Here is an 11,598-nt window from a genome sequence, read left to right on the forward strand (position 1 = left end):
TGGAAAAATGAAGACCAAAACTTCACCTTTGCAGCCTGAACTGGGTTTACAAGAAGATGAAGCAAAGTGGCAAAAAATATGGAGGATATGCTAGTTTATAAATGTACTTCCCCTATCTAATACTACCAGGCAGAAATAAAAAAAATGCACACTAACTAAACAAAAGAGTATATTACACAGTCAGTTCTATGTCTCTGAGCTAAATTTGTGCTAAGGGCAAAGCAATGCTTTGAATGAAATGCAAACAATGAGCGTGCCGATATCCTCCCAGCGGCAATGCCTGCAGGCTGGTGTTAAGTGGACAAAACATTTTTACAAAGATCATGCCCATATTTGCTAGTTTGTACAAAATTAGCACGCCACTTACCAACCCCATTTATTAGCTGTACCATGCTAGTATAAAAATGAGATTTAACAAGATCCTGAAAACATTCCTAAGAGATTTTGATCAATACTGACATGACAGCATCACACATCAAAGCTCCTGTTCCACCACATCACAAAGGTGCTCTGTTGGATTGAGATCTGGAGACTGTGTTGAGTACATTGAACTAATTTGTCTTTTAAGCCATTTAAATGATGCTCAGGTGGCAATGAGGGACCCAAAATGTGCCCAAATATATCTTGCACACCAATACACCACCAGCAGCAGCAGCCACGATGCATACCTGATTTTATGTTATTTATGCATATTCTGACCCATTCATCCATCTTCTCCTGCTTATACAGGGCCAGGTCGCATGGGCAGCAGCCTAAGCAGAGAAGTCCAGACCTCCCTCTTCCCAGCCACCTCCTCCAGTTTGTCTGGGGGAACACCAAAGCATTTCCAGGCCAGCCGAGAGATATACTCTCTCCAGCATGTCCTGAGTCTGCCCCAGAGCCTCCTCCTGGTGGGACATGCCCGAAACACCTCACCTAGGAGGCGCCCCGGGGGCATCCTTATCAGATGCCTCAACTGCCTCAACTGGCTCCTTTCGATGTGGAGGAGCAGAGACTCTACTCTGAGCCCCTCTCGCTACTTCTCACCCTATCTCTAAGGGAGAGGGCTTCAAAGGAAGCTCATTTCTGCCGCTTGTATCCGCGATCTCGTTCTTTTAGTCACTACCCACAGTGACCATAGGTGAGGGTAGGAATGCAGATCGACAGCTAAAGTAAGAGCTTCGCTTTTACACTCAGCTCTCTCTTTACTACGACAGGCAGGTACAGGGTCCTCATCACTGCAGCCGCCTTGTGAGAAAGTCCCAGTAGATCAGCAGTTTCTGAGATACTCAAACTAGTCTGCCTGGCACCAACAAGCATGTCCCATTCAAAGTCACTTTAATCAGCTTCCCTCTCCATTCTGATGCTCAGTTTCAACTTCAGCAGGTCGTCTTAACCATGTCTACATGTCTGATTGAATAGAGTTGCTCCCAAGTGATTGGCTGATTAGATATTTGTTTTAACAAACAGCTGAACACAGTACAATGGAAAATTTTGACGTGCCATGGCCTGGTATAACACAGAAAGGCTTTGGATCAGCAAAGTGATTCATCCTCTTGTGGGTGCCAAGAACAATAACATTTCATCCATAAAGTAGTTATTGAGATATTTTAGCCAGAACAAAAATAGTGGACTGATACTTTCATTTTTCACCATCTAGAACGTGATGACAGCCGGTTGCTAGTCAACAACTCTTCAGATTACTCAATTATTTTGCCTCAGAGTTGAGGAGTTTTATTTAGCGACCAGCCGCTTCATGACACTGACATTTTTTTTCTCCCATTGTCGCTACAAGTCACTGAATTTCAGTGACATTCTGTGGTCTCTGGTTGCCACATGCCTGCCAGTCTCTTCCTGTGTAGGCGTCCCTTTAGACTCTCACTGCAAGCATGGCTAAAAAGGTCACACGCCAAGCACCAGGGTATTTGCTACTAGAAGCCTAAAATAAAATTTCTAACACAACATGGCATTTATATATATATATTTTTTGTCAGTTTCCTCATAAAACAATGCAGGAAAAAAAATTCAAACAAACTGTAGCGGAAAAAGGCTATGCAGAACTGTGAGATAGGTCTCTGTGCTTTTGACAGTAATCCCACTAATCAGACTGCTGGGGCGATAGAGCTCGTGCATTTCCCTTCTGAAGTGGAATGCTTGAAAAGACACTCAGACAAAAACATCTCTGCTGTTATCTATGCAACTAAACAGCACTGATTTGTGTTTGAAACATGGTTGTAAATAAAATAAAAAAACACATTCAAAAAGAAAAAATATGTCTGTTCAATTTCTTTTTAAATCAAAGACTTTATAAAGCCGTTAGCTGAAATTACAAGAAACACAATGAGATCCTATTTTCAGTCACAGTGTGGGTTCAGTTAGACACACAGTGGGTTAAATAATTTAAAATCTTTACTGCAAATAATAGCTCACAACTTAGATAGTACTAATTTTTGAAATAAAAAATCCATTAGACAGGTTTCTTGCCTTAAAGCACGCCCTGTAAAAACTCATTAGCAGCTTTTTATCATCTAATCTATCATCAGCATGCGACTGGTGGGACTGAGGAGTCGTGAACATGAATTATGCAGACTATAGGTGGGAAATCTGCTCACTCAAATCATCATCTGATGTACTGAAGCTCAGCTAATGGCATATACTGGCTTAACTGATCCTCTAAATCACTGTGTGCTTATACATGAACCCTAGTAAATGCAAAGAGAAATAAGAGTGCCTCTACTTTTAGCAGAAGAAATCCAAAAGCACAGCAACATCTGGCTGTATATCAGACTAAATATATGCACTATTCTTGCTCCATTTGCCTCTTTCTGGGTGGATGATGTTTTTTAGTGCAACAGTAAATGGGACAGTGCTGGTTGTGTACTTTATGCTAATACAACCTTTCCTAAAGATGTCATGTTAAATGAATCAGGTCTCTACACTGAAGTAGCCAGTGCATTGAATCCATGCAGTCTACAGACATATTTGTACTGGTTTACTGTCAGGACTGCATTATCTAAAGCCAAGTACACTGACTTTTTCCAAAAACATGTTGCTGTTGACTATTTAATTTATAAATAGTTTTAGCACTGCCAATGTTGTGCTGTATCAGGGTCAAGAGTCATGTTTAAAACCTGATCACACACAGGGATAGCCACATGGCTACATCTGGTATTAAAATATAACTAGTTTAGTTTAGTTACAGTGCAATGAAAACTTATTTTAGGCATGAATAAAATCTAGAATTTTATTAGGCCAATCATAATTTTGGTTTTGTTGTTTTGTTGATGTTGTGTGTTTTGCATCATCGTCCTGCAGCATAACTTCCTAAAAAGCTCCACTTGAGCTTCACGCCATGAACTGATGGCCAGACATTCTCCTTCAGGATTTTCTGGTAGAGAGCAGAATTCATGGACTGTCTAGGTTCTGAAACAACAAAGCAGCCCTGGACCATCACACTACCGCCACCATGTTTGACTGGTACTATGATGGTCTTTTTATAAAATGCTGTGTTAGTTCCATGCAGATGTAACCACACTCAAACCTTGTAAAAAGTTTAGTTTTGATCTTATCGGTTCAAAGAATATTTTTCCAGAAGTTTTAGGAATCATCAAGGTGCTTTTGAGCTCCTCCTGGCTGAGCTCTTTTTTAGTCTTGAAACTAAAGAAGTTTTTTCAGTTGTCTTTAAGAAACTTAAAGTCCAGTCGCTTGTCTATGCAAGCTCCTTAGATAACACCATATAATGTAATTAGTACCTAATAAAGTTACATTACTAGTACTTATTTCTGGATCCTAACACAGCTCTGACTGCTCAATCAGTCACTAATTCGTCATCTTATTTATCACATTCAGATCGTGGGAACCCTCTGTAAATTGATCTTTACTAATTCTGGTCTTCAGCCCTTTATTGACACTCAATTCTTCCTTAATGGTGGAGGGGGACTATGTTTCCTCTTCCTCCTCACTGCTATCTCTCTAGGTCACGGGTTCCTGAGTCTTAATGAGCCACTGAGAGATAATTGCTCCTTCAGGACACTGTTAACTGACACCAGTGTCTCCTGGATGACATTCAGTCAAGCCCCTGTCAGGTTCAATATAACCAAGGGCTATATGCACAGCCAGAGATTGAACCTAATGACTCCTGAGTCCACCAACTTCAGATCGAGCTATGATCCAAACTGCAAAGCACAGGAAACAAATTGCATATTCTGACAGTTTCTTCAAAGCCACAGGGCTTGAGACACCAGAGATTTTGTTAAAGATGCTTGTTGTCTTCTGTTTTCTTCTTCTCACATTGGTCCCACAGCTACGCAGCAAAAAAGAAGATATGCTCCGTTACAAAAAGCACTTATAAAATGCAATACTAAAGCAAATTACACAATCTTGCTTGGCTTCAGCTCAGTCTCCTCCAGTCACAGCATTTTGAACTGATGCAGCAGGGACATCCTTTAGTGCCAAGGGCAAGTGTGTGTGACTTCTAAGACACAGGAAAGGTCTGTACTGCTACTGTGTGACGTGATGCAAAGGGACGGCCTGTACTCAGGGTACATGCTGTGTCCTCTTCCATGCTGCCAGTGGCTTTGACCTCAACAGATGACAATGGGCAGCCACAGTGGGCGACTAGAAAGTGCTGCACATGTCAGTTTTCCACTTGCTAAAGGACTAAAGACTGACTACATTTAAGGTGGAGCAAATAGATCACTTTATTTTAATAAGGTTTATTAAGGTGGCTGGTTAAAAATAAAATTGTTATTATGCATTGTTTTTGTCTTTTTGGTTTACTAATGAAAAGAGTGTTCACTCCTCATTTCATAGAAACCTATAAATATGTTATATATATATAAAATTTTAAAGTGCTTTAATTCCACAGCTATTCACAGAGGGGGTTCGTGACTTTCACATGGTTGATGGTAGGTAGCAGTGGCCACAGTGACTCCAGAAATGCTCGCAAAAGTGTGGGACGGGTTTGACTACCACATGGACATATATCCAGAGGGGGACATATTGACCACTTGTAATAAAATAAATAAATAATTTTTTGTTATATAGGGTGTATTAAAAGAGAACCACACAATTTCAAAAGGGTAATTCAATTCAGTTTTTTCAATTCAATTTTATTTATATAGCGCCAATCATAACAACAGTCGCCTCAAGGTGCTTTATATTGTAAGGTAGACCCTACAATAATACATACAGAGAAAAATCCAACAATCAAATGACCCTCTATGAGCAAGCACTTTGGCGACAGTGGGAAGGAAAAACTCCCTTTTAGCAGGAAGAAACCTCCGGGAGAACCAGGCTCAGGGAGGGGCGGTAAGTTAAGTGTAACCTTACAGTGGTGGACAATTAGAGGTCAGGAGGCAATTAAATTAATCAGTGTAACACTCCAGACACAAGTGATCATCCAATTAAATTCCTCTGTCTCATTCCACCTTCACACTGGAGTCTCATTTAACCTATTAAGCCCCAAGCTTAACTGATCTCCTGCCTTTGCCCCCCGTATCAGGGGGCGCTGGGGCTTAAGGGGTTAAAACCAACTCTTACCTAAATTAACTAAATATTGTCCTTAAAGTGATTATTTATCCACAGTGACTTACCATCCACGCTCCACATGCACTTTCAGTTGGCTGTCAGCACACAAATAATTCATCACTCTCTTTCAAACTTAACCACACCTAATGTGTGTGAAAGTGCCAACCGGCTGCGATGTTACCTTATTTAAATTCCGACAGGCAGCTCTGACGCATTGCCACATGCTGCCATACAGACACTGTCCTCTCTCCACTTTGCCTGCTTAAGTAGCATCTGGATATCAACAGCCGCTCTTACTGCCTGCACCGTTTCCTCACTGCTGCGTTCACACGTTTTCCCAGCCTGATCTCTGCGGTGTTTCTGAGACACAAACTGCTTCTGTCATCAGGTGCCGAAATCCAGCTGGATTCTGCTCTGGCAGTGTCACTCTGCCTTTTCTTATCTCTCTCACTGGCAACAACAATAAGAGAAGAAAAGCACAATGCAGGGGCTTCTGCTAACAATGTGTCACAATCGATGTCTTTCAAAATGACACGCTGATGGTTTGTTTGTCATCAAAAGTCAGCGCGGTTGATGCGCAGAGTATTGTGACGTGGAAAATTATGATTTTTTTTTTTTAAATCCCTCACTGTTTGTGCACAATCAAAAGTTTTAGCCCAGCAGTTATGAGAAGCTGACAAACCCAAGCACTTATTTGAGACAAGCCGCCACTTAAAACTGTCATTTTGTGCTCGAGCTGAGAAACAAAATGCATTTAAAGCAACCAGAGACAATCATGAAAGCCCAAATCCAACAGATTTATGTTCGGGCATTCAATAATTTATGTAGAACATGTCCAACAGAGCAGAAGAAACTAAGAACATCTTGCTGGCTGTGAAATTAATCAGTCATGTTTAATGAAAGCTGGCACTAAGTAGGAATTTTGGATGAAGCATAACCAGCATGCTACCATTTATTGCAGTGGGAAGCTCACAGGCAAAGTAGCAGAGAGGAGGGAGCGTTCAAGACGGCGCTTGACACATTTGTGTTACAGCAGGGCTGCAGGCTGCAAGGCAGTCTGTCACTGATGGTGTGACAAGGTTTGCTGCTCTGACCCCTCACTCAGCACTCAAAACCTCCTGTACTTCGCACTGTAGTTGTCCTTAAGCAACATTGCATATTGAATATGGTCAAAAAAACTTTTTGAAAAACCAATAACTGAGAATTATGATGTAAATTCAGCTCAATTATTAAAGATGTGTTTGTTGCATATTCATTTATCTTCGTCGAATGATAATTGGTCGACCTCTGTGGATGAAACTCGCTGAAAAATTGGTTTCATTTTTATATTTTTTAAGTAGCTGTATAATCTTATTAGACAGCTGAAGTGTGTTCAACAGAAAAACTAACCTAGACCTTTAATTAGATCTTAGTAGGATTAAATCTTAGTATAGTCCTCAGTTCTACCTGCAACAAATGAATACCATGCTACTTTTAACTAAGATAGTCATAGCCAGAGGCAATTTGATTGCTGTTGCCAGTCTGCCCTTATCCCCAACCTATTTTCACTTTTTTGAACACCTTGATTGATTTTTTTTCCCATTAAGCACCAAAGGATGAACTTGGACCATAGGATGAGCACTGATTAGCATCTCAAGGTCACTGTGACCTCCCAAAACGCATTGTGACTGTAACTCAAGAATTAATGTGCTACTTATGACAAGATTTCATGAAAATATCTAACAGGATACAACAATGAAGTGAGGAGATTTTACAAGCAAAGGGTCAAAGGTCAACTTTCTGTGTTATTATAGTGTCCCTACAAACACGGGCATTATTCAGCTCCATAACTCAGGAACAGACTGGGACTATGCTTAACTTTGATTAGGTGTTTCAGTAATCTGTATTGTAATCTCTATAAAATCCCTGCAGTTTTCACTACTGATTGATGGCCGAATGTTCATCCTGATTTTACAAAGTACAAAGTTGCAGTATTGATTTATCAGCGGATTTATTTGTTTATTATCTATAACTACATATATAAAAGTGATGAGATCATAGTTTACGAACTGTGTAGGAACCTACTTTACAAATTAACAAATAGCTTACCTTATTTTTATTTATTTTTTTGGAATATTTTCCATTAAAATAAAGATTGCATTACAATTACAATTGCATTGTAGTATGTTACTAATAATACACTGTTATGAATATGCCTGTGATAGCAGAGAACATCTGATAGATATATAGGAATCAAAATACCTCATCATTTGTTTTACCTTCTTAGTGCCAGGTTGGACTCTCTTTTGCCTTCAGAGCTACCTAAATTCTTTGTGTCACAGATCCAACAAGGTGCCGGACACATTCCTCTGAGATTTTAGTCCATGTTGACATGATAGCATCACACAGTTCCTGTAGATTTAATTCAGCTGCACATCCACAATGTGAATCTCCTGTTTCACACCCTAAAAGTGCTTTACTGTTATAATAAAAGGTCATTTACGTTACCATTGCCATCCTAACAGCTCAAAGCAGTGTAGCTATTCTCCTCTGAAGCAAACTTCCCAGAGAACTGCAGCTCACTAGGTAGCTTCTCATTTTCACACCATTCTCTATAAAACCCAAGAGATATTTGCTGGAAAAAGCCCAACAGATCAGCAGTTTATAAAATACTCAGAGCAGCAGGTTTGGCACCAACCAAGTCGCTTAAATCACCCTTATTCTCCAATCAGATGCTCATTTTGAACTTCAGCAGGTTGTCTTGACTACATGCACTGAGTTGCTGCCATGTGATTGGCTGATTACAGATTTGCATTTATGCAAAGTTAAGCAGGTGTACCTAATGAAGTGGTAGGTGAGTGTAGATGGCTGTAAAACGCAGCTAGGTGGAAAACCTGTAAAGCTCTTATGCTAGCGTTCTCAATTAATCTATCAATTATTGTACATATTACTAGATTAAGCGAATCCAATGGGGAAAATGCCGAAAAGAAAGAGTCCTAAGATCCCAAAGTGAATGTTTCAGAGTTTCAAACAGTATAAAGCTTTAATATATTTAACTAAAAAACAAGAACAGCAGCTATTTAGATTTTAGTTTAACTTGTTTAAACTGGTAATGAAGAAATACTGGCTCTAAGTAGCCATTTATGTTGGTATGGGGCTTCTGGCAGCATTAGCTCCATATCACACAGTAAAAGTGACAGGACTGTGCTTGTGTTTCTTATTATGTGACAGCTCAGAGTCAACAGCATAATAAAACAGCTTGTAACTGTACAGCTATGGCGCTTAGATTTGGCAGAAGGACAAACAAAAGCGCCCGAGCAATAAAACAACAAGTCCACTAGCTTGCTGCGAGCAGCCAGAGACACACACTGCCCTCCTTTCATACTCCCAATCTGACAGATGATGCTGCCGCTACGCCACATGAAGAAAAAAAAAAAGAATCTTTGCAAAACTGTAACCGTTTCCAAACATTTGTATCATCTCACTCACTTTCGTGTTTTGAAGTTCCCCATGTGTGCCGCGGAACTCCCGGGCTCTTGATAATCGCTCTGCCGGCAGATTTCAGGGCATCCATCACGAGGTGTGTCTGCTCTCCGGCAGGTGGATTCCCCAGTCACCGGACCACAGGGAGGAAAAGACGGAACAGCCTGCGCTCGATGGCGGATACGCCGGAAAGGAAAAAGGCGAGGGAGATAGGACACAGATTCAAGTTCCAGCCCCGAGCCTCTCTTCCTCGTTCTCTCTCTCTGTGTCTTTACCTCTCTCTCTCTTTCCCAAGTGATAACGTGAGCGGCTGAGGGCACACACGAGTCCACTGCACCGTTTCCAAAGTTGAGGGCGTGTCCTTCTAACCTTCACGAGCTTCCTTCGGTGAGAGGGAGTGACCTTAATGAAAAAAGTCATTACAGTCTAATGTGTGTACCGAGGACTTAAACACACTAATGAGTTTATGCCTAATGAGCTTACAACTGCACTTTCTGTCTCATAGGATTTCTTGCGGGTTATTGATCAGTGGTGGGCCCATTGTTACCATGGTTTCTTTTTCTCTTAGTTTTATTTTTTTAATTATCAAATAAAGTCATTTAGCCCTTTACCATGTTTAATATTTTAACCTTGACTAGAAACAACCCTACAGTTTTATTTAAGGGTGGTGATAAAATCATTAGCTACTGCTGACCATTTTCTGCCTTCTGTTTTCTTTAATGTTTTTTCCACATGTCCGTCTATGTTTCTTGTTAATAATAAACAAAGTAACAAAAGTAGTCAAAAGTCGAAATAATAAATAATTTGTTGGTATTCTGGCGCCATCTTTCGATTGTAGCTCGAAATTGCAATTTTCTTGTAATAACTGCTGTGACATCTTCACCTACTCGACAACATTTAGTAAGATTGTAAACAGATTAAAATGTCACTAAAATTTAAATGGCACGGAGAAAGTGCTTTAGTTTTAAAAGATCTCAAGACAAAAGGATAAAAATTCTGCACTCTAAATGTAAAATGAAACCGAAATATATAAAATTAAAGGTTTTTTTTATTTAATAAAACTAAACGTATACCAACCACGTATATTTTATTTAACCAGATTCCATTAAATTTAACACTTTACTTACTCTTACACCTGTAATTTAATTAGTTAAAGTCAGCATATTGTGCATTTTTTAATGCAAGGGGCTAAAATCCACTGGTGTACCTTTAACATAAGCAAATATCTGTCTTTGATGTGTTCTGCCCAGGTTTCATATATTTCCCAATACCAAATAACAATCATAACATTTACAAACATTTGTTTCATATGTGATTATGCAATATTAAGACACAATGGTCTACAGTTGTGGTCAGAAGTTTATATGTGCATTTATCGGCATGAAGGTCATGCTTGTCATGCTAATTTGGAGAATTTAATGATTTCTTTAAACAGCATATATCTTAAATGGCTATAAAAACAAGAACTGGGTACACAAGTTTGAATTGCTTTCTCTTTTCTCTAAGAGAAAGAAGATTTTCTGTAATTCACACAGGGTCAAAAGTATACATACAGCTTTGTATACTTTGACCACATATTTTTGGTGGTCATCAGCAAAAGTCTAGCTGGATATTTGATGACTCTTCTTGGCACAATTTCATTTAAATTATCTGGTTTCCTACCATGGACCAAGCTTTTAAGTGTGGTGGACACATTTTCAACAGGGCTGAAAGTCGAGGTTTTCAAAAGGCCATTCCAGAAGCCTTCCAGTTAGCCTGCTTTGTCCATTCAAAAAAACAATTCTGATGTGTGTATGGATCATTGTTCTATTGAAGCACTCAACTGTATCCGAGTTTTAACTGCTTAGCTGTTAATGTGAGGTGATGTTGAAGACTTTGAAAGTAGTCCCCCTTCCTAATTATTCCATCCACTGTACAATGGATCAGTACCACTAATAGCAAAACAACCCCAGCACATGATGCTACCAGCACCATGCTTGACAGTTGGTGTATAGTTCTTAGGTTTGAAAGCCTCACCTTTACGCCTCAAACATACAGTGGGGCAAAAAAGTATTTAGTCAGCCACCGATTGTGCAAGTTCCCCCACTTAAAATGATGACAGAGGTCAGTAATTTGCACCAGAGGTACACTTCAACTGTGAGAGGCAGAATGTGAAAAAAAATCCATGAATCCACATGGTAGGATTTGTAAAGAATTTATTCGTAAATCAGGGTGGAAAATAAGTATTTGGTCAATAACAAAAATACAACTCAATACTTTGTAACATAACCTTTGTTGGCAATAACAGAGGTCAAACGTTTACTATAGGTCTTTACCAGGTTTGCACACACAGTAGCTGGTATTTTGGCCCATTCCTCCATGCAGATCTTCTCGAGAGCACTGATGTTTTGGGGCTGTCGCCGAGCAACACAGACTTTCAACTCCCGCCACAGATTTCCTATGGGGTTGAGGTCTGGAGACTGGCTAGGCCACTCCAGGACTTTCAAATGCTTCTTACGGAGCCACTCCTTTGTTGCCCGGGCGGTGTGTTTTGGATCATTGTCATGTTGGAAGACCCAGCCTCGTTTCATCTTCAAGGTTCTCACTGATGGAAGGAGGTTTTGGCTCAAAATCTCACGATACATGGCC

At 39.9% G+C, this 11,598-nt stretch overlaps 1 protein-coding gene across 3 annotated transcripts in view; it reads right to left on the reverse strand.

Moving 5' to 3' along the window:
* The window catches only part of LOC146617029 (low density lipoprotein receptor adapter protein 1), a 45,177-nt gene extending 36,116 nt beyond the window's left edge, over positions 1 to 9,061 (reverse strand). For all 3 annotated transcript variants that reach the window (XM_085372519.1, XM_085372521.1, XM_085372520.1), the window contains exon 1: positions 8,977 to 9,061. In XM_085372519.1, the coding sequence (XP_085228645.1) occupies positions 8,977 to 9,061 (85 nt within the window). The remainder of the gene's footprint in view (positions 1 to 8,976) is intronic.
* Between the last annotated feature and the right edge of the window lie 2,537 nt (positions 9,062 to 11,598).

Source organism: Diplotaxodon limnothrissa, linkage group LG15 (genome assembly GCF_057381915.1).
Source record: "Diplotaxodon limnothrissa isolate DT_005_m linkage group LG15, D_limnothrissa_male_GT1.1, whole genome shotgun sequence".
NCBI lineage: Eukaryota > Metazoa > Chordata > Actinopteri > Cichliformes > Cichlidae > Diplotaxodon > Diplotaxodon limnothrissa.